Raw genomic sequence first — 23,851 nt, 5'->3', positions numbered from 1 at the left:
GCTTGAGAGCCCAAGCTCCAGCCTGAGCCAGAACAAACACATTGCTATTTTTAGCACGCTAGCTTGAACCCTACTAGCACTAGCTCAAGGCCCGCTATCATGAGTCTGTCTACCTGGGCTGGGAGGTTCGCTCACCGTTGCAATGTAGACGTACCCTTGTTGGACCATGACCATGTGCATAAGACTAGGGGAGTGTCCAAGTCTCCTGTATATAGTGACAACTTCTTGCTAGTGCCCTCTTGGAGCAGAAAGAGCAAGGAAGAGACGAAGCCTTGGCCGCATCTTCCCACATCCATGATGATTAGCAGAGCTGGCTCACAGTCTCCGTGTATGACTATGCTATTGGCAGGGCTGGCACCAAGCTTTCCTGAGCTCTGCCTAGGGCAGGGGGTTTTTCCTCCAGCCCCTAATGCAACCCAGAGCATAACTGCCATTATCAAGACCTTAGATCATGCTCAAACATTACGCATTCAGTGTTCTGTGTCCATCAACCCCATCTCAATAGCAGCAGAGTTTGCAAGGCCTGCAAGCACAGCCTGAATGCATTGGAATCCCCACAAGTTCCATGCCTGTCTCTTACCCTGCAGAGCTCAGCAGGATTCACATAGGAGCAGACATTTCTGTGAATAACTGGAATACCGAGAGCTATTATAGTAAATATTGTTTAAAAATAAACAAGAAGGGCTGTAAACCCTCATGCTTCAGGGCATAAGCCAGACTCTTACTATGGGGGACTAGGAGAAAACTTTCCCTGAGGGCAAGTTATCTCATAATTGACTTCTGGGGGGTTTCTGGTACCGTACTCCTGGCCACTCTTGGTGACAGGATACTGAACTAGATGGTTTGATCCAGTCTGGTAATCTTGTGAGCCAGTGCTCCCAGAGTCTGAAATACCTGCAGATTCGATCCATGTGTGACATTCCTTCATGGTGAGAGAGAGCCACTGATTTCCCTCTCTGGGTCCTTCAGTCAGTGGCAGCAGCAGGGGGAGGAAGCAGGAACCTATTTCAGCTCACCTCAAAGCAAAGGGATCTGGGAGGAACTCAGGGCCTCATTACAACTCCCCCCATAATAAGCATTCAGGAAACCAGCAGGGACCAGGGTATTGGAAGGAGCCAGGAGCTGCTGGAATGGGTGTGCGGGCAGAGTCTGGAAGAGGGATTGTTGGGGAAGGGGGTGGAGAAAATTGGTGTTCTTATAGGGGTAGAAGGAGGAAGGACTTGCAGGAGGTAGGAGTAGGGAGTCTATATGATCGGTGGGGAACATTCCCTCATTTTGCCCTTTTCCCCCCTTAACCTCCCCAATCCCTCCTTCCCATTAGCTTTGTCCTGTTTCCCTCTGCCCCAGGAGTACCCAGGGTTGTGAGGCTACTCACCACCACCTGCCCTTAACATGAATCAGTCTTGTCCGTGCCTGCTGTGGATCAGCTCCCTGAAACCACCACCACCCTCTGCCTTTCAGGCCTCGCTCTCTGTTCCCTGCAGTGTCCAGACCCTTATCCAACTCACAGAATTACCAGGCCTGCTGTTCCCAAAAGAACAGAACATACCAGCTTGTAAGATTCAATTCAGGACCAGCACTTTGCTTAACACCACAGCACTGGGATATGTTTATAGTGAACACAAATAAGTTTATGGTCAAAGACAGAGATTCAGGAGATGGTGAGTGAGGATAATGGAAGCAAATGGTTAAATATAAAACAAAATCGTAACACACTTTCTAGAGACTAAACTTAACTAGCATGTTAACCTCCTGTCTAAAGAAGTTTGTCTCACTCAAAGTCCTTTGCAGCATTTCCAACCAAGGCAGGCTGAGACCCCACTTTCATGAATGCAAGCACACTGTCTGGTTACTTCCTTGGTGCTGGATAACAGAGACTTCTTTGCCTTTTAGTAATAACGCCAAAGTTCATTGTCTGTACCGTTAGAGATGATACCCCCATGGCTTGTTTTTTCCTGTGAGCTCCTTTCTCATTGAGCTTACATCTCTCCATTAACATTTGACTTTGTATGTAAATGTGCCTTTGCTGTGCTAGCTTACAGTGCTTCACTGACATCCTGATGGAGAGACATGTTTCCTACCTCTTGTCTGGAGGAACCAGACTCAGGCATATCACCTTTTGGTGACCTGTTCTTAACTTACGTGCTTAAGAACAATTTTCTGATTGATACGTAACTCCTTGCATAGTGCATGTACATACATTTCACAATGAGACCGGTGACCAGCGTGACATTGGCTTTCATTGGAGACCTCACGTGGCATTCTTTGATGAACTTGAATGTACTTATCAGAACCAGGAGATACCTGTACCCCTTTGCACCCCCTTGTCAGTTGACATTAAGACTTTGTTGGGTCATACTGGCAGGAGAGAACTTGGTGTTATTAGGGGTAAGAGGTGGACGTCTGGCAAGCTTCTGGGAGTCTGGGGTACGTAAGGTTGTTGGGGAAACTTTGTCTCATACTGTGAATCCTACTCTACTAAAAGCACCGCCAAGTTAATGATTTCATGCCATCAGTTTTTAAGTAGAAGTTCCTGATGATTTCAGTGGAGATTTCTACTTAAAACCTGATAGTATGACACGGTCTCCTGTGAGCAGTTCTTAACCTGTGGGTTCCTTGACGCCTATTGGAGTGATTTCAAAAATATTCTCAATTTGGGGCCAAAACCCAAAATATTTCAACTGGGAAAATCTCATGAGCCCATTCTCCTCTCTGGGCTGGGCTCCCCAGCCAGACTACCTCTCCCAATATGCACCAGGTTCAGGGACCCCCATGATGCATTAGTTCCCCTTGCCAACAGAGGTGCCCGTAGTGTATCAGGGGAGATTAATCTGATGAGGGAGCCTGGACAATCAAGGAGATCATGAGGCAATGGGGTGGCATTTCAGAATCTAAATATTTCAGTTTGGATTTTTTTTTCCAAAAAAGGTAAAAAATTACTGCAGAAAAATTCCTATTTTGTGACCACTAGCTGACATGCTGCCAGCACTGGGTGTGGACAGGGTATGGAGCTGTGTGGGGACAGAGAGACAGCTCATGGTTGCTCTTGGATCCATGTGGTTCGACCCTGCTTTCCCATAGAACCTTGACCTCTGCAAGTTCTGCCTCTCGGTGGAAAATTTCAGGAGCCGGGGATTTTCTGTGGTAAGACCTTATCTCCAAGGTTCCCAGTACAATTCTGTCTGAACTTTAGTGAAAGGCACCTCCCCCTGCCTTGTTAATGGTGTGCATGACTGATTTCTGCTGGTTCCTTGGGCAACAGCTTAAAATAGGTTTCACTATTTGTAGACAAGAGATCAGGTTATGCCGTGCAGAAACAGCTTGTTGTGCATTTATTGTAAATTGCCCCACACCAATGCACTGTACATGGGTTTATCCCACTACACCAAACTCTGCCCTCCAAATTCTTGCACATGCACCTCTGCAGTTTGTTGGAGTTGCCCACAAAAATCGGAAGGCAAAATTTGGCTAGTATTGTGTAGTGTATTTAAAGATGACAGTCTTGTGGGGAAAAAAAAAGGTCTCTCATTTACGAGTGAATGTATGCAATGTTTTTATTCACTGCAGGGCTTGGACTGCCACCTCTTTCAAGATTTACTGAAGAGGAAGAGTGTCTGAGCTTCATCTTTAAATCGTCACTTAACTAGTACCTTTGTCTTCTTAACAGTTTTTGCCAGAATCCTGAAGGCTCCTGAATCCCACAATGTCACCTTTGGGTCTGTGGTGACTCTGCGGTGTGCAGCAACAGGCATTCCCATTCCCACTGTCACGTGGCTTGAAAATGGAAAAGCTGTAAGTGCTCCTTTTATACCTCTGACTAATGAGGGCTGGCATCAGGAAGCAGCATGATCTAATGAATAAAACACAGAACTGGGAGTCAGGAAGTTGGGTTCTATTCCTGTCTGAAATGATGTGGCGTGCCACCGTGGACAAATCATTGAACCTCGCCGAGTCTCATTGTCCCCATCTGTAAACTGTGGATAATCGTACAGTGCTTACCTGCTTCGTTGAGATGTTGGGTTGAGTGACCTGTTCATGACTGCAAAGTGCTTGGTAATCCTTAGATGCAAAGCGTGTGAAGTATGGTTATTAGTAGTAGTGCTCTACGTTAGTAGAGCTGCAGGTTTGATTTAGTGTTTTATGGGGCTTTTCTCACCGTCTTTTCTGACTTGCCTTTTAATGATCCCTTTGATAGGTAGCCAAATATATCAACAATAATAGGGCAAAAAGATGACATGCTGACTCTGTTTACAGAGAGAACCATAGCATGGGACTGCTGTGAGATGTTAGTACCAGGTTGATGTTCTCGTAGCTAGATTGCGGGGAGGGTATGTGCCAGGATATATTAGGGCAAGATATCTTTATAACAAACTGCCCACACATAACATTTATAGGTTCATTGACTTTAAGGCCAGAAAGAGCCATTGGGTCATCTAGTCTGACCTCCTGTGTAACACAGGACCTTAAATTTCACCCAGTTATACCTGTAATAAGCCCAATAACTTGTGTTTTGCTAAAGCATGTCTTCCGGAAAGGCACCCAATCTTGATCAGAAAACATTCAGAGTTGGAGAATCCACCACGTCCCTTGGTAATATGGTCCAATGCTTAATCTCCCTCACCGTTAAAAAAGCGTGCCTTATTTCTAATTTGAATTTGTCTGGTTTTAATGTCTTGTTTCTTGTTCTGCCTTTCTACTTTGATTGAGAAGCCTTTCGGTACCTGGTATCTACTCTCTGTGAAAGTACTTATGCACCATAACCAAATCAGTTCTCAATGTTCTTTCTGCTGATCTAAACAGTTTGAGTTCTTGAAGTCTCTCACCGTAAGGCGTTGTCTACAGCCCTCAAATCATTTTGTGTCTCTGCATCCTGTGCAATTTTCAACATACTTTTTAAAATGTGGACACCAGAAGATATGATTCTATTACCAGTCTCACCAATGCCATATACAGAGGTAAAATCACCTCCCTAAACCTGCTCATGACCCTCCAAGGAGCTCATCAGACCTTCTTTTGCCATAGCATCACGCATGTTGAGTTACTTGTCCATTATATCCCCTAAATCCTTTTTAGAGTCACTGCTTTCCAGGACACAGTCCCCCATTTTGTAGGTATGACCTATATTCTTTGTTCATAGCTGAATGACCTTTGGCTGTATTAAAATGCGTTTTGTTTAAATGGGCCCAGCTTATCAAGCCATCCAGATCGCGCTGCATGACCGCCCTGTCCTCATCCTTATTGACCACTCTACCAATCCTTGTGCCATCTGCAAATTTGATCTGCTGTGATTTAATAGTTAATTTCAGATCACTGATAGAAATGTTGAATAGCATCAGACCCAGTACCGATCCCTTTAGAAACAGCCCTATTTGATGATTCCCCATTGACAATAACTTTTTATGATCTCTCTGTATTAATGCAGGTACTGCTAGAACCTGCAAAAAATCCTGCCTAAAATGCTTTCCAAATTTGTGAACTGCCCCCACTCATGTTCTGCATTAAGGACAAAATTTTTGCCTGCCCAGAATGGCTGCACACAGCAGGACGAGGGCATGGGGAGCAATGTCCTCTACTGTGAAAATTAAAACAAGCAATGGACCAGCAGCTCCACTGAGTATTAGACATGACTCCCAGGAAGCATGTTCTGCTGGTTTATGGGTGATGTCCCAAGACTGCTGTCAAGGTTCCTTCCCCACTCTGAACTCTAGGGTACAGATGTGGGGACCTGCATGAAAGACCCCCCCCCACCAAGCTTATTCTTACCAGCTTAGGTTAAAAACTTCCTCAAGGTACAAACTTTGCCTTGTCCTTGAACCCTATGCTGCCACCACGAAGCGTGTTAAACAAAGAACAGGGAAAGAGCCCACTTGGAGATATGTTCCCCCAAAAATATCCCCCCAAGCCCTACACCCCCTTTCCTGGGGAAGGCTTGATAAAAATCCTCACCAGTTTGTACAGGTGAACACAGACACAAACCCTTGGATCCCAAGAACAATGAAAAATCAATCATGTTCTTAAAAGAAAAATTTTAATTAAAGAAAAGGTAAAAGAATCACCTCTGTAAAATCAGGATGGTAAATACCTTACAGGGTAATCAGATTCAAAACATAGAGAATCCCTCTAGGCAAAACCTTAAGTTACAAAAAGACACAAAAACAGGAATATACATTCCATTCAGCACAGCTTATTTTACCAGCCATTTAAACAAAAGGAAATGTAACACATTTCTAGCTAGATTACTTACTAACAGGTATAAGGCTGCATTTCTGATCTGTTCCCGGCAAAAGCATCACACAGACAGACAGACCCTTTGTTCTTCCAGCTTTGAAAGTATCTTGTCTCCTCATTGGTCATTTTGGTCAGGTGCCAGCGAGGTTATCCTAGCTTCTTAACCCTTTACAGGTGAAAGGGTTTTGCCTCTGGCCAGGAGGGATTTTATAGCACTGTGGACAGAAAGGTAGTTACCCTTCCCTTTATATTTATGACAACTGCTGATACACAAGGAATGCTCCCGAACTTGCTGTCCCCAGGCAGAATGGCTAAGGAACCTTCTGCTCTCCATTACCCCACTGCTTAGGGATGGCAAGGGCAGAATATTGCCTTAACTGCTTTGTCAGTTGGCTACTTGTATATCATCTTATGAGTAGTCAAATGGCCTTTTCTATACATCCTCAATTCCTTTAATTCATCTTTAGTAACCCTGGTAGAAGATCTTTAGGGACACTTTACTTTTCACCCTCATATTCTTTTCTATTGATTCCCTCTATCCATTAGGGTTCAGTATGTGCAGGCTTTGTGATCTGCAGGGACACATATTTGAGTACCCAAAGTGGATGAGCATATTACATGAGAAAGCTTGCTTGAGGTCTGAATGAAAATCAGACTCTTTCCGCATTCAGTTTTTGGACCGTATAGCACAACTGTTTTTTATAGCTGGGTTTAATATTTTGCAAGGACAAATGTTATTGGGACCTATTTCCGACAGTGTATCTTTCTAGTAGCATAAGCTTTTGGAGGTGAGCGCTGTGTAATGACCTAGAAGGTAGGCACCATCTTCGCCCTTCTGCGGTATGCTAGCAGATGCTGGGCTTTGCAGATCAGTTTTCTATTGGAGGAGAAATCAGTGAGGTGGAGTCTGGGTATTTTTTAGTGCAACTTGTATTCAGTGTAAAATTAACAACAGCCCTTGAAAACAGGCGGTCACAAACACCAGGCAAGGCAATCTCCTCTTTCAGGAATCACAGCTCAAATGCCAAGACCTGGTTCCTGGGAAGAAAATTTGTACCCAGGATTAACATGAGTTACAGAGATATAGACAGAGAGCAAACTCTCCTGCTGCTTGCAACTGCTCCACCAAAAGGCACTGATATCACAAAACTAGAAACAATGCGTCCAAGACTGAACAGGGGCCAAATGCCAAGAAAAAGATCTTGTAAGACCATGTGTAACAGCACTAACTGATGACTCCTACATTATCTTTCTAGTTGTGGCATCTTTGCGGCATTATACTCCCATGTGCTTGCCTTGCGGTTCATGTATTCAGTATGAATCACATGCGGTCCCCATCATTCACATTCACTCTCCAGATTTCTGTGTTGTGTTCTCCTGGGTGCTGGGCAAGGTGTGTTCTTATATTCTTTCATAGCCACTCTCCGCTGCTCTTATATCTGAGATCACACTCCTATGGAAGAGCGGCAGAACAGCTGAGAAAACAGTAGAACCACAGAATTCTCTGCCTTCTTTGCAGGAGCCTTCCAAAAAGCAAGATCTCCCCTCCCCTTACCACTAAATAGGCCTCAATATATCAAAAGGAGCTCTCAGCACAGGATCCTAAATGCCTGTTGTCTGTAGTATCAATATCTTCTCCCACATCAACTTCCAGCTCCTTTGCCTGACCTGGTGATTTACTATTGCCTTTGTTCTGAGTAGATCCAGTCACTACAAACTTATCCCAGAGAAAAGAGGGTCTGATCAATACACCTGGCCTCCAGCCAAGGGCTGAACTTTGTATACTCAATCCATTTCTTAACTGGGCATTGTTTGGGCTGGGGTCAGATCCGCTCCAGCCTCTATGCCTCCAAGGCAAAATCAGTCCCAAGAGGAATGCCTTCACGACCACATAGCTTTAAATATGGTAAGGAGACCTTTCTTTAATGAGTGCCTGCCTTTAGTAAAGTTAAACCAGGAAACAGGTGGAATCGAGCACATGTATTTAAAGACTGACTTGCAAGCAAGCAACAGCGAGTAATTTGAGGCTGTGATCCCTGCAGTGTCTGTGTTTGTTATAGTCTCTGGATGCTGACCTGTAATTGTCCTGAAGTTTAACGAGATGAAAGCACTGTAGTCATTAAACTGCCATGGAACAGAAAGATGAAAGTTCCTCTAAACAGCAGCTGTCTTGACTTCCCAATGAACAAACAAACAAAAATACTGTTCCAATCCCGTTTCCCCTCGTTAGCCATTGCAAGACATCAAGGGACTGAGCTATAACTCTCTGTTGTACTGCAAGTGAGAATTAAGCTAAACACAAAGATGTGGTAAAAGCTTCTTCCTTCTTAGATTCCAAAATGGAATTTTAAAAAGTTAAAGAAAATCCTGCTGGGGGAAGGGAAAAAAAACGTACACAATTTCTTTAACAAGTAAAGGAAATCAATTCATTTAATGAAGACAATCTCAGGTTCCAAGTAGAAAAATTAACAGCCAATTTGTAAGGTCTAAAAATACAATTACCTGAAATTTTCAAGAGCTACATCAGAAAGACAAGGTGGGCGAGGTAATATATTTTTTTGGACCAACTTCTGTCGGCGAGAGAGTCCAGCGTTCAAGCTTACACAGAATGCTTCCTCAGATCTGGGCCACAGACTTAGGTCCAATAAAAGATATTACCTCACCCATCTGGTCTCTCTACTACCCTGGGACCAACATGGCTACAACAACACAGCAAAAGCTACCTCAGGCTCTCTCATGCTGTTTTACATAATGCAAGAGACAGTTCGTAATGCTCTTGCTGTTTGCAAGCAAAGTCAAAGGGGATCGTTTTCACACAAAGAGGCCTTGAGCTGAAATTGGTTATTGGATTATTTTCAACTGTAGCATATTCCCCTGTTCCTGAAATTTCTATCAACTGACCTGGCAAGCAAAGCATTTTGTATTGTGTGATCCAGGCTGAGAAGGAACAGTCCTGACTCACTGTTCTCAGATTTCCTTTCTGAGGCCCATTACGCTGAGTAAAACTCCACAGAAGATCCCAGACTTGACTCAGACCCTTTCATGTTTTGGCACTGATTGGATACACAGGAAGAAGAGTTCAGAGGAAGGGAGGGAGGCTTATTCTGAGACAGTGATCCATGGATCAGAAGTTTCGGTGAAAAATAAAATAACTGACAGGCTCCATGCTTGCAGAGAAGCTAACAGCACGGTCTAAGGATGAAGTCTGAAATGTAAGAGAAGCATTTCAAGGAAGAAACGTATTAAAGCCCAGTCAGCCTGGTGTACTAGCTCAACTATTATTGCACCTGGTTGAAATCCAGGAGACCTGGGTTCAGGCTCTGAAGAAATTCCTTTTCCATACCAGCAAGAATGATTGCAGTTTTGCATCCAAAGAAGTAGGGGCAGGACAAACTCTCTTTGCTCAATTATCTAATCATGAACACAGGTAAATGTTTAAGAAAGAATGCATTCCTTTCCTCCGAAGCTGATGTCATGGATGTAAGGGGCGGGGATGTCTTTTGGTTTTGTGTTTGTTCCTCTCCTAGCACAGTGGGGTCCTGGTCCAGAATTTGGGCCCGTAGCCACCACTGCAGTAAAAAGAGATAATAATAGTCGCATGCATCTGTGTGATAGGGCTTAACCCCGCCATCATCTGCAAGGCTAGCGAATGCACCTTATTAGTCATGCTTTGCTCCTGGGGAGGTGAGCAGCTAATTGGCTCATTGCCAAAAGGCATGGAGATAAGCCCTAATAAATAAACTGAAGGAGTTTAGTTGGGGGAGGAGGAAGAAATGGCAGAGGAGACAGGTCTCTCTGACTGAGAGAAGGCTAGGGCCCACAGAGAGAGACAATGGGGGGCAGCACAGTACAAGGGTAGCATAGGTTCCTGCAAGGGAAGCCCTGAGATGGTGTCTGTAAGTAGAGAAGACTTGAGTAGCCCCAAAAGGCAGAAGAACTATTCAGTGTTGTTTGGGCTTGTTTATAATACCCCTGAAGAGGTTAGAACTTAGGTGACTTGGATGAAGGGCTGAGACACAGAAGACTGGGGCCAGAGTCAGGTGACCAGCAGGAGGCGCTAGAGCTGAAGCTAGCAGCTACATCCTGCACCAATGCAAGGGGGTGCTCTGGGGGTGAGTAAGCCCTGCCGCAGTCCTCCTTTCTGCTGATTTCGAACACTGTACAATGCGCAACCAAACTGAATGTGTGTGACCCAATTGAGTTTCAATAGCATTGTGCTATTTGGAAAACACACATTTAGTTAAAGCTGTTGCCAGATATTTTCTGCAGGCAAGACCTCCGACTGGGATGACAGGAATTCTTGAACCAGAACCGATTCCTGTTAATAGAAATCTCACTCCTATCAGCACACTGGATAACTGATACTAAAAATTATTCCTGCTGTCTGGCAGTAGCTATTCTAAATATGGCCCAACTCCTTCCCTGGCCCCGTTGCCTCTCTCCAGTTTGATTCCGGCTCCAGAGACCGCCTCACTTGCTCCTTCCTGACTCGCTCCCCATAGCGGCTTTCAGTAACCTGTGCATATATGGGTATACACCAGAAACTGAGAGCCACTAGCCATTAGCCAATGAATCCTAAAAACATGGATGCTGCATGCCTCGAATCAGAATGGATCCAAACTCAGTTTGAAGTTTGTTATTTTTCACTTGATTTAAAAATAATATGGTACAAAATGTGACAGACTAGATCCACAAGCAATAAAAAGAAGTCATAAGCCTGTCTTAACCACCCAGCTAAAGTGAGTTTACAGCTACTTTGTGTCACGGGAGTATCACAAAGTATCCAGAGCCTGATGGTGAATCTAGCCCAAAATGCCAACTGTAAAGAAGGCATTTCTTGATGATCCAGTGCTGATCTGCAGACCTCAGAAACCAGTACAGATTAGGGAGGGTGGGCAGATAAAGTAAGCACCAACTCAAAATCCTAACCCAAACACCTCAACCTTTGAAGAGTCATTTAATTCTTTAGGCCAACTCTAGAAGTGTAAGTGTTAACAAAGCACAAGGATGGGTGAAATCCTGGCGTCATTGATGTTGATGGCAAATTTCCCAATAGTTTCAATGGGACCAGGATTTCACCCACAATGTTTCCATCCTGACTGCAGTCAGGAGGTATTAGGAATCTCCCAAGTAACTCTCTTCTCATGAGATATCCAGCTGAAGAGTAAAGTTCAATGGGAGTTGAGGGTAATGGATCATAATTTTGCAGATGGAAGTGTTCAGACAGTATAACTTAGCTTTGAATAAGCATTTACACTGGAATTCACAATCTTTTAAGATTCAGGAATTATTAGCATATATTCCACTGTGTGGTACTTGTTACTTTAAGCATGGGCATTGTCCCATTGTTTTCAGTAGAACTACTCCTGTCTTTCATATTAGACATGTGCTTAAGTACCTTGCTGAATTGGGGCCCGCCAAAAGATATTCCAGATCACTAGCCCTAATTCCCATTGTCAGGTAGCACTACTAGGGATCCAGAAACGACTCTCTCTCACTTGAATTATTCCTGATGGTTTGACACTGTCCCTGGCTCTCAGTGGTGGAGTAGGCTAACTGCTCAGCTTTAACTTTGTGATGTGACTTTGCAGGAGCTATAATGGACTATCATCTACAATTGTAGTGAGTGCCAATGCTGTACCAACAAGGAAAGACTGACTATAAAATTATCCCAGCCTAAAATCACATCGCTCCCAGCTCACTCGTGGATTTCTGAAATGGGCAAAGAGAAGCACCAAGTCTGAACTCTTTCACATGTTACTGGGGGTGAGAAGTCAAAAAGTCTATCAGACCTTTCCTTACATTGGAGCCAGAGCGCTTGCTCTGTTCAAAACACTGCTTTAAAGGATGGGTCTACCCTGAAAAGTGTGAAAATGGCTTGTGAAAATTTTTGAGATCTTGATTTTTTGTCCTAATTTGGGACAGGAAAATTTTCAAAATCTCTACAATTCTCAAAGGGCAGGAGAACCATTTTCCACCCAGCCCTAATCCTTGGTTGCCATATTTAATGAAATTCAGTGAATTCAAAGGGAAATTTGCTCAGTTTACGTGTAACAAGATTTTTTCCCCTAGCAGCGAGCCCTGCAATCTCAAAGCCCTGCTGTGTTCTTTGTGGCTCATGTATCATCACCAATAAAGACAGATCCTGGACCAGATCCTCAACTCAATTACAAAATTCAGTATGACCCTGTGACGTTGCAGTTTAGTCAATAGTTATTGATGTAGCATGAAACAGAAAGGAATCAGACTCCCCCCCGTGCGTTGGTGTTGCACTGCTAACAGGGATAAAACATCCTAGGCTCTGCTTTTAGAAAGTTTGGAGCACCCACCTTCTGAAAAAGTCTCATTAAAGATGTCTCACATTGGGCACCCCAAAATGGAAGCACCCAAAATCACCAGTGATTTGAAAATCCAGACTATTAAAACTTGCTTTTGCCCGTAAAGTCAGCGGTTACGAAGGTGCCATTTCTATGCAGTCCCTTTTCATAGAATCATAGAATATCAGGGTTGGAAGGGACCCCAGAAGGTCATCTAGTCCAACCCCCTGCTCGAAGCAGGACCAATTCCCAGTTAAATCATCCCAGCCAGGGCTTTGTCAAGCCTGACCTTAAAAACCTCTAAGGAAGGAGATTCTACCACCTCCCTAGGTAACGCATTCCAGTGTTTCACCACCCTCTTAGTGAAAAAGTTTTTCCTAATATCCAATCTTCTGACCATGCCGTACTTTAACTGACTGCCACTTTAATCCACCTGGTTCAGCTTTGTTTGTTATTTTAAAATTTGTCTTTAAAAAAACCCTCAACCAACCCCCAACCCATTGTTCAGTTTTTTGATCTTTTAGGTTTCTACAGGATCTATAGTCGAAAGCGTGAAGGACAGAGTGATCGACTCCAGACTGCAAGTGTACGTCACGAGGCCAGGCTTGTTCACTTGCATTGCTACCAACAAACACAGCAAAACCTTTGGCACTGCAAAAGCTGCAGCGACTATCAGTGTGTCAGGTATGCTGAAAAGAAAAGGCTTTTACTAAGCATCTTGCCACCCAGCATTACCTTTATCCTGTCAGGAGGAAGGAGTAGGGGAAGGAGCTTTGGAGGATGTGAGGGGCTCTACTTAATAATAATTTACAGTGGGTTAAATTTAACCATAAGTGCAACCCCCTGCTGGGCTATTTCCTTATATATCATTATGCTTCAGAGATTGGCACAGCTGTCATTTCCTGCTTACTTGCTGTTGTCTTGCATGCTGTGTCCCAGAAGTGCTGTGTAAGTTCATCCTTGTGGAGGAAGTCACAGTATTAATATCACCTAACAGCAAAATGAAAATAACCTCAATGAATGACTAGCATCTTATGTTATATGAAAGAAACCATGGAGCTTTGTGGCAGAACAGCTTTCCCTCCTCACAGAGTGAGATTGCAGGGCCGTGCAGCTACTGGTCCTTAGGTGACCTCTCTGTTCGTTAACTGAACTGTGCTTTTGGGGGGAGACCTGTGCTGTGAACTGGAAAATTTGGGGTATGATAAACCAGGGAGGAACTGTTGATTATTGCAGCATAAACTGAGAGCCCAATTCATTCTTGCACTAACACAGTTAGTGACCAAAATAAGATAGTTTGCCCCTCCCCTATTCAGGAGTTGGTTTGTTTTCCTATCACCCCAAAAAGACCTAGACTTTCTTACAAGAGAACGCTTCAGGCTTGATGACATATAGGTTATCATAAGTCCCAAGTAAAGGGCAGTTTGTAGCTGTACTGCCCAAGGAAAAAGCCAGTCACAATTCACTCCACGTTTCCCCCTGGCTCCAGGAGGGAAGTAATCTGTGTCAGTCTCTTATCAGGAGCAAATTACTTCTCTCTCTGCCAGCTCGGCTGCGCTTGCTGGCATATTGCGGGGTGGGGTGGGGGTAAAGATAGTGCTCCAGTCATTCCTGACTCCTGCCTGTTAACTCTCTGCCCAGCTCTTCCCCATATGCTGTTCTGGTGTCCCGCACAGGAACATAGGCTGAGCCACAATTTAATCTGCAAGGCCTGAGTGCTGACTCCATGGGTGCTCCAGGGCTGCAGCACCCATGGGAAAAAAAATAGTGGGTGCTCAGCCCCCCCACTGGTGGCCACGCCAATCAGCTCCTCTCCCTCCCTCCCAGCACCTCCTACCTGCCACAGATGCTCTTCAGCGGTGTGCGGGAGGAGCTGGGGGGAGGGGATGGAGCGAGGGCATGGCGGGCTTGGGGGAGGGGGAGGAACAGGGCGGGAAGACATGGGGTGAGGATGGAACGGGGAGCAGGAAGGGGGAGCGGGGCCTTGGGGGAAGGGGTGGAGTGGGGGTGAGACCCAGGGCAGAGCATGTGTCAAGCATCCCCCAGGAAATTAGAAAGTCGACGCCTCTATTCAAGGCTACATTATGTGGACATCAAACTGCTGATCTGCTGGCCTGCTAGAACCAGCACCATTGACACGTGGATCACCACGATCCATTTCAGCAAGAATTTCATAGAACACGCCTTTCTGTTCCCAATTCATTCTCCTTCCTCTTCCCAAAACACATCCAGGAAGGAAAGCCTCCCTCTCCGTTACAAAATACAACTCAATGACAAAAGAGAATGGCAGTTCATTTCCTATATGAACCTTTAAGTTTTGCCCTCAAGAAGAATGGGTAAAAGGTCACTGACTAACATTTCCCTTTCTCTCCCAAACCTGGCTCCTGTTGCGGCTGGCTCATGTGCCTTTCCAATAGAATGGAGGTAAGACGATGTTTTCTTGTCTGTTGAGGTGATTGTTTGGGCCAGGGAGGCTGTGAGAGGAGATGAATTATGAAAGTAATGGAGAACCTCATTTGAGATTTCCCCTCTGATTTCCAGAATGAAAATTTTTTGAATATAGTTGGCTGAGCCTTTTTAAATTCCTTCATCACATTTGACTGAAACCTATTTAGGTCCCTCTGTCACTGACCACAGAATTGGGGAAGTTATTCATAGCTGATTATTTACTCTGTGAATTCATCCCTCGTATTCTCTTCACAAGTAATCTATGAGCAGGGTTCAGTTGTTAACGTTTGTCATTCAGTGCTGCTATTTGATGTAGATTTTCGGTGTGCATCTTTTAGTCCGTGTCGCCCGCACAAGTTCTTTACAGCAACTGTTCCTTTCAGCATTTGCTGTTCAGAATTCACTTTTTGTACTGCGTGACTAGTCACCAAATGAACATGTTGATTTTGCTTACGATTAGATTACTGTCTGTGGTTCTTTAATTTAGTTTTAAGATGATGGCACATACACATTCTTCTGAGGTCTCTGAACACAAGGGAAACAGGATAGTAGCACTGATTGTTGCTATCAAGCTATTCCTGTGGGCCGCCTGCCATAATAGTTGCTGGTTTTACAGCTGACCAGTGCAATCCTATGCATGCACTTATTGCTTCCAACTTTCTCTGGCTAAGGGTGTGGAGGACATCCCTCACCCACTAAACAGTAAATAACATTTTATAAAAAATAATACAAGTACTCCAAGAAGGAGCTGACCCTGCCACATTTCTCATTCTGACAAGCATTGCTTCAGTGTAGCCTCTGACATCGCAGTGCTGGTTAGGAAACCTACCCTCCACGGCGTATTCGTGGGCTGAGGCTGACTGACGCAAGCAGAAGTCTCCTGGTCAGCCCATGGAGCATGCATAGGAATGTTGTGGTGGCAATGTTCAGTGCTGCCATCGTTCGTTACTTCCTTTTTTTAGAATTTTTTTTTTTTAAAGCTTGATATTGACCCCAATAATTAGAACTAATACATGGCCAGAAAATGTCCTTAGATTGCTACGAAAATATCACCTGAAAATCATTGAATTTACAGTTGGGAAAGGCTTATTCATTTGTCTTGTTTATTCCCTTGTCGGTATGCCTTTTTTTCTTTTCCCTGGAGGAACCTGAAGCTGTACTGACAATGGGTAATTTGTGGAAGGGAAAGAAATAAAAGGAAAATATACAAATAGCTTGACTGGCTTTTCCAAATGGTTAGCATGTTGCGAATTGATCCCCATTGACCTCTGTTAAACTGACAATGAGCAACCAGGACAGCTGCAGCCATGCTCCATCCCTCTGCATTTTGAACACTCTCTGGTTAAAGTCAAGGCAGACGCTCCCAGGTGCGTGCTCATACACCCCTCCTGCTGGCTAACCACTCTTGGCTAGATGACTCATGGGGGTGTGGATGTCTTCACCTGAAAACAAAACTCCATGTTTGCAGTCTCTGACAGCAATCCCAGCCTATCTGGCAGCTGCTCAATTAGTTCCTTTTAAATAAAGCTGTTTGTAATAATAATTATAAACCCCTTAAATTGTCATGCATTCTTATTACACTTATTCTGTACTAGGCTAGCCCCTTCTGCCTGTCGTCCGCACTGGAACCCAGAACTGCATCAGAGAGAAAAAACAATTTTTTCCTGATCTGAGAAAATATTGGACTAGGGTTCGGTTTGAATGTTGGGCTATGGTTGAGATTGGTTCTTATCATACCCAAATCACTTTGCCCATGCCTAATTTGAACTTCTGTACTCGGGCTTCCATGTGTAACCCATGTGCCTAATAGGGAGATATCTCTTTAAGAGACCCATTGCGGGGAGGTAGGAGTGAGTTGTGTGGGGGTCATTGTTGCTAGGCAGATTTAGCACTCCACATCCAGAAGCTTCTGGAATTGGGTGTGGTAGTTTTGGGTCTGCTCCAATAGGTTCCCTAGCAACAATGACCCAGACACAACTCACTCCTACCTCCCCCACCAATGGGTCTCTTAAAGAGATATCTCCCTATTAGGCACATGGGTTACACATGCACAGATGTCTCCTGCAGTACATTGCACTCACTCTCCAGACAGAGCGGAAATCTTGTGTAAGTTGCACCTAGTTCCATGTTTGGATAGCACTGATTGTTTCAGTGGTTATATTTATACTCCTTCTTCTTCACTGTCTAATTAGCCTTATAAATACTGTCTTACTGATGAAACTTTGCACTTCAGCACAGATTACCGCTGTACACTTACTCCTGTGTACATTCCCCCTACCAGCAAACTGTACAAGGGTGATACAGGCTACTGCAGCACATACAGAGGTGAGGTGTGTAGTGCTATCTTGGTGAAGGATGCTCTTGTTTTCTTCAACTCCTCCTATGCTGACCCAGAGGAGACCCAAGAGCTGCTTGTTCACACTGCCTGGACTGAACTTAAAACGGTGAGTTCATTCTGCCACCCAGCTGCTGAGTCTCTGCTGTGTAACTACATCTTCCAGGAGTGCAATCCCTCAAGAGTTGGACCAGCTCCAAAGCCCGTGTGCAGGTAAAAACCATTGACCAGCTGGGTGGATTTCAGAGAGGGCGGGGCAGGGGGAGTTTGTCCAGAAAAGAAGTGGGGATTGTAAGGAAGAACAAGAAAATTACTTTAATGTTTAAAACAGTGTATATTTATGGCATTTTTCTTCACCCCAGTTTCAGCTTTGTTCATCTGCTCATGGAGGTTCCGAACCCAGCCCAATGAACACAATCACAAAGCTTACTTAGACTGTACTGAGGATAGGATCAAGCCCAGAGCTCTTTGTAATACAGAGGGAAGGCAGCATTAAAGAGCAAAAGCACTTTCAAAAATATGCCATTGGTTTCCATCTGAAGCGCACTAGAGGTTTAATGAATGAATGAGTTAACGTCTGTAAAGTGATCTGAAGAAGAATCATGCTATATTATGTAAATGCTAAGTATTTTATTAGCATTGGGTCACATCATGAAGTCATTATTCAAAGTAAGGACAGAGTATGGACTGCAGGATTTGGCCAACCCAGTAAAACAAACAATTATTTTAACCATGTAAAAGAAAAATGTCAAGACACAAAGTACAACAGGTATGACGGCACAAATGCCAACATACGTATTTGCATTCTCTGATGGAGAACCATGCATCAGTGCCCATTGGTACATCCGTGCTAATGCTGGTGTAACTATTTGTTCATATAGCACCTAGGTTGTTTGGGGCAAGGAGATAATGACTCCCAGGTGGTTCAAATGAACATTTATCAGAGCAATGGGCCAATGTCTTGCCTCAACCAAATCTCTGATTGGCAGAAATGGCAAGTAGAGAGATCAGGACTGGATCCACTGAACTCAAACCAAACAGAATCAAGCAGTCTCTCTAATCACTATTACCTCTATTGTTATATAGGGGTCCACTATCCCAGTCAATGAGACATCCTACCAAAATCGTTTACCTCTTTCAGTGCAACTCCCTCAGCATCTCTAAAAACAAGTCATTATGGGGAAGTCCCTGTATGAATTAAGATGATGTAGTGTGCCTTAAATTTAGTGAATATACTGTATACTAGATTTGCCAATCCACACAGTAGCCTCTCAGCTTATTTTCAGTCTATGTGACAATATTTATATCCAAGCCAGTCACCATGTATTTGTCAAGTGAGGCTTTCTGAGGTGCTGTATTAAATATTACACCTACTGCATTCCCTCCCCCCCCCCATCCACAAGTGGCCCTCTATGGGACAGAGCTCCCTGTGACTCAATGGAAATTCTATGCCTAGAGGGCTTGAAAAATTATGGGCCACAGCCTAAGCTGTGTAAACCAACCTAGTTCCTGCACCAACTGAGGCCCTGGCCCAGTGGGCCTAAGGGTTTGCAAGAGAATTCAAGATTAATAGATTTGTCTGGAATGATCTATTTAAAAATCTTAGCTGCTTATTGGCAATGGTTTCATCATCACTCTGTAGATTCACACACAATTTTATATCTCTCTATATAGACACACACACACTCTAGTATTTTAAATCTGACTTCAATCCCTATTAAATGACAATTCCTGAGACTACTCCCTCTTCCTGTTTTAAAGATCAAAGAGCCGTACCACAATGATTTTCTCCAGAACAGCAATACCCGTACTACTTCTGTGGTCTTTGATTTCTGAAACGTAATTGTCAATGGTTCCGAGCCCTTGGACGCATTTCAGATGGTCTTGTTGATTTGTATATATTAATTTTTCCAGATATATTGTCTACTCTTTATCAACAGTTTATCTTTCTATAGCAATTGGCCAGACCTCACCACTTTTTCAAATCTTGTTAAATTCCATTTTTAAATAAGAAGTTCAGTAGCTCAGACATTTTAAAACAGATTTCACCAGCCTACTCTTTTATTAAGAGACTACTTTCTCTCTAGTATTTTTACCACCATTTTTTTTTAAAATACCTCTCTTATTCCTTATTCCCTTTACTTTTTGGTGAGCGTTAGCTTACATGACTCTCTTGCGGCTTTTATATTTTCCCCTTTCTGTGCCATCTTATTAGTTTCATCTCAACTTCTTCCTTTCCACAGTGTCCCAGGAGCCTGGAGTTGATGGTGGAATTGGGACATTAGAAATAAATCAGCCTATAATTGTACACTTCACAGCTGGGCACTAGCAGGCTTGAGCTATTACTTGCTTATATTCTGAATATATCAGAAGCACTACACATTTATGGAAGCAATAGATACGTAGAATAAATTAGTGTGAAACAAAAATGTGTGCTCTGTCTCCCTTCAGTTAGATTAAAATGTAGCTTCAGGACCTATCCAAAACTACTCATACCTTTGCAAGTACAAAAAGAAAAGGAGGACTTGTGGCACCTTAGAGACTAACCAATTTATTTGAGCGTAAGCTTTCGTGGGCTACAGCTCACTTCGTGATACTTGGCCAGTTAAGAATGGAAATGCAATTCTGCCAATGACTAGGTCTTGAACTCTTTCTTCCCCTCTGAGGTTCAGGATATAGTCTCTCTGGTTCACTGACTAGGGCATTTGGAGTATTGTGGGTACCTGCTTTCTATCTTTTCAACTGAAAGATAGAAAGCAGGTATCTTTCTCGGAAAAAGTCATCTCACAAGTAGAAGGCTTAACAGAGAAAATGAATGAGGCCCAACTCTACCCCAGTGACAGGGGTGCAACTCTTGTTAACTTCAGTACGAATCACACTCTGGGGAATGAGGACAGAACTGAAACCTTAGCCTCGGAGTCTCAAAACCCAACCACCGTTCTCTTTCAATGAGATTGGGGTGCTTGCCTCATTTAGACTGCTTGGAAAATCTCACCCTTGCTGTTCCGGTCATCCTCGGTCATGAATGTTGGCAGTTGTCATGCTTCTGTGTGGATTCATAGGTCATTCTAAAACCATAAACCCCAAATCCATTATACAGTATATTTTCATAGGATTAGGTTCCCTTGGGACTAGATCATCACAGATATCCATTCAGAACAAGCAGGCAGTCTTGGTTTAAAGTTTGTTTACCAGATACAGGCACTTATCTTGTAGTTTACAAAAAGGATGACTTGTTGCAAAAAAACAGTGAACATCATGAATGACAGGGAGTCTCACATTCTTTCCAATTGACTCTGGAGTCCCTGGATAAGAAGCACTGGGAGAACTGGTGAATTGCCATATTTTGAGGGAAAGTAACTTCTCATCTTATGTAGTTATTGATTGGCTCCATCCTTCTCCCTGTCTTGGTGGCTGGGTGTGACAATAGCTCAGGCAGGAGAAGAATGAGTTCATTCATTCTGAGATACTGCTGTTCTTAGTACTTAGTGGATCACGCAGCAAGTAATATTTGTATCTTAAAAAATAATCTGGAATGACCAGGTGGCATCTCTGCTTCTTCTCTAAAATAAGGTTCTTTTCTTCCTAGTCCGAATGGTCAGTAAGAGGTTACTGGCCCTCCTGTCCTCCTGCTGATTTTGTGTGTCTCCCATTTACATTACAAGGATTCTAACAATGGTCTGATGTCATCTATCTTTATATATGATCTCATCAAGCTCCTGCTCCTCAGTATTAGGTTTTGTACAAAGGACTGCTGCTCCCATAGCCCCCTCACCATGGAATCAGAGAACTTCGGAAACATGCATGATTTTAGCCTCACAATACTCCTCAACAGGGATGTTCATCCCCATTTCACAGGCACAAACAGCTTAATCGACTGCTCAGGGACATGCAAGATGTTTGTGATAGAGGCAGGTCTTGAACCTGCATCTCCCAAATCCCTGCCCAGTTCCCCAAGATCATCAATCTTCCCCAGCTTAGGGTGCGTCTCTCACTCCTTTGGAATGTGCTCTTTAATTAAAATTGATATGGTCTGGCTGAACTTGGTGCTTATGGGAGTTAGCAAGGAGAGAGCACTGGCTAAAGGCAAGCACAGTGCAGGCAGGATCTGTGCATTCTTCTTACACAGCCTTGCTCCTAAATAGAGCCCCGATAGTGCACTCACTGCAGCTGCAGAAGAGCAGCTGCCCCATCCCTTGGTAAAATACACTCCACCTCAGCTGTGCTGTCACTGAACAGTTGTGATTCCACAGGGGCAGAACGCTTTATAAAGCTTTGCAATGTCCCCAGCTCTTATTAACATTAATCCTCACTGAGTAGTAGGGAAACTGGTGGCAACAAAATTGCAATGTGGTGCTTTAGGTTACACATTTCTAGGGGTGACTGATTCAGTCACTATCATCATGTGCCAACTGCTCAACTCCTAATTATGCCAAAGCCTGTGCTAGTTTTGAATAGTAGGCAAGCCTGTCCCACAGACTTGGCTGAGTGTGCCAAAATCATCTCCACTTGTAACTGCAAAGCCAGTATTCCAGACCAGGTTTCCAAAAAATGAATGGCTGGTAATTAACTAATTACCACCATCAAAATCGTTCCCAATATTCTGGGTATGACAGTTCTGGTTTTCTTACAAAGCAGACAGTTTTTCCTGACGGCACGCTATTCCTGAAACAACTGAAAAACCATAAGCATTATTTAAAATGTAAATGAATTTCAATAATTTATTCATCAATTACTTTCAAAGAGTAACCTGGGATGAAAAACATCAGACAGTCCCCTTTTTTATCTGTTATTATTATTAAACATTTCTATTGACTTAGCACCTAGAGATCTCATCCATGTTGGCGTTTCATTGTACTAGGTGCTATATAAAGGTCTCTGCCCCAAAGAGATTAGAGTGAAAAAGACAAGACATAGCAGGTGGAGGAGACAAATCAAGGAGACCAGAGCAGGGAGATAGATTAAAAAAAAAAAATAGAATGTGCCCAATTCTCAGCCAATCAGGAGTAGTAATGACAGCTCACCGCCTGGTATCAGATTGCAGCTTTCTGTCTGTATTACAACAGAGAGGTGAGTTTTGAGGAGGGACAGGAGGAGGTTAAGGTGACCTACAGGCATGACACACTGTCATTAGTTGGTGTGAACTCATGATACAGAATGACATGTGTGGTGCTTTGAACAGAATACTGCTTTACAAAAAATGCAGCTTCAAGGCTTTCCCTAGAGCAAATTGTTACATTTCATGCAGTGTTTCCATTACAGTTTATGAGCCGGATTCGCAGCTCGTATAAATCAGCGTGGCCCCATGGAAATCAGTGGAGCCACGCCGATTTCCACAAGCTAAGGATCTGTCTGCATAACTTTTGCACACCATTGTTAATGCAGTGTTTGTCAGCAAGCCATTGACTGTGTATTTCACTGTTCTTTGTAAAATAATGTAGAGAGCATTGCCTTGCGGTAAAGGATCTCTACTGCTTTAAGGAATGGCTCTCAATGGAGGAGAACTCCCAGAAAGGGATTTACAAACCAGGATTAATGCTGCTCGCTCTACCTGAATGCAACAGACTTCCCAGCCTGCACAAGGATGCAAAGGCCTGCACCCGGATTCCATATTTTGGTAACTGAGAATTCTGCTTGCTGTTGTGCTAAATGGAGTCAAGGCGTAGCAAGTGTTTGGGGACGAGGGGAAGGCCTGAGGCCAGTGAGCAATGAGGACCAAAGTGTGGGCCAGATTATGCCCTGAGGATGTGGCTCTCTTCTTCGCCAGAGAAAGGGGGGGAAATCAGACATGTCGATCCTGCCCCCTTTCCTTGGATTCTATGGTGGATTCTCCAGAGTTTTGGGGATCTGTGGATTGGATGGAGGAGGGAGAGCGCATCCCCCTTGCACCCAGCAGTAAACCCAAATACACCCAGGAGCTGTAATAGCTTTCCTAAGGAAACCCTCTCTGCTGGGGAACCCCTTTAAAGAGAGATACAAGGAGCAAGAGGAGGCTGAGGAGTCCTTGGCAGTGTGACTCCAAGAGAGAGGGGCCAGCTAAAAGAATCCCACTCACATCACTGGAGACACACAGGGTACACTGGATTTGGCCCATGGTACCTTTAAGTATTTATTAGACTGTGGCATGTCAAATGCCCTCTGAAAAGGAAGACAATTGTAAAAATATAAAATTTACAAATAAAATAAGAACTGGTAGGAAATCAGCTTCCTACGTATCAGTCTATGTAGTTGGAAGAGGCTCTTGAAGTAAATTGTAGCCTTGCAACATCTTTAGTTCTACTTTACCCTGTGTTTGAAATGCCAAATTCTGTGCATTACAGAATAGCAACAACAGTTTGTTTATTTGGTCTGATTCCAATGTACAACCCACCCAAAAAACAACCACCCTATTTTAGAACCACTGGTCTCAAAACCTAAAACCAGTTTCGTTAATGATAGTGTTGCCACTTGAAGAACTGGTGTATTCACAGAGAAACTTCCCAGAGCGCTTCTGGGAAGGAATGTTTTCCCACAACACGTGCGA

General features: G+C 43.8%; 1 protein-coding gene across 1 annotated transcript in view; it reads left to right on the top strand.

The window, feature by feature from the left end:
- MUSK (muscle associated receptor tyrosine kinase) overlaps positions 1–23,851 on the top strand; it is an 84,970-nt gene that overhangs the window by 43,590 nt on the left and 17,529 nt on the right. The window contains exons 6-10 of the mRNA XM_074952110.1: positions 3,668–3,792; positions 13,070–13,229; positions 14,963–14,969; positions 17,275–17,541; positions 22,770–22,945. Coding sequence (XP_074808211.1) covers positions 3,668–3,792; positions 13,070–13,229; positions 14,963–14,969; positions 17,275–17,541; positions 22,770–22,945 — 735 coding nt within the window. The remainder of the gene's footprint in view (positions 1–3,667; positions 3,793–13,069; positions 13,230–14,962; positions 14,970–17,274; positions 17,542–22,769; positions 22,946–23,851) is intronic.

Source organism: Natator depressus, chromosome 5 (assembly GCF_965152275.1).
Source record: "Natator depressus isolate rNatDep1 chromosome 5, rNatDep2.hap1, whole genome shotgun sequence".
Classification (NCBI taxonomy): domain Eukaryota; kingdom Metazoa; phylum Chordata; order Testudines; family Cheloniidae; genus Natator; species Natator depressus.
This window is presented reverse-complemented; position numbering and strand designations above follow the sequence as displayed.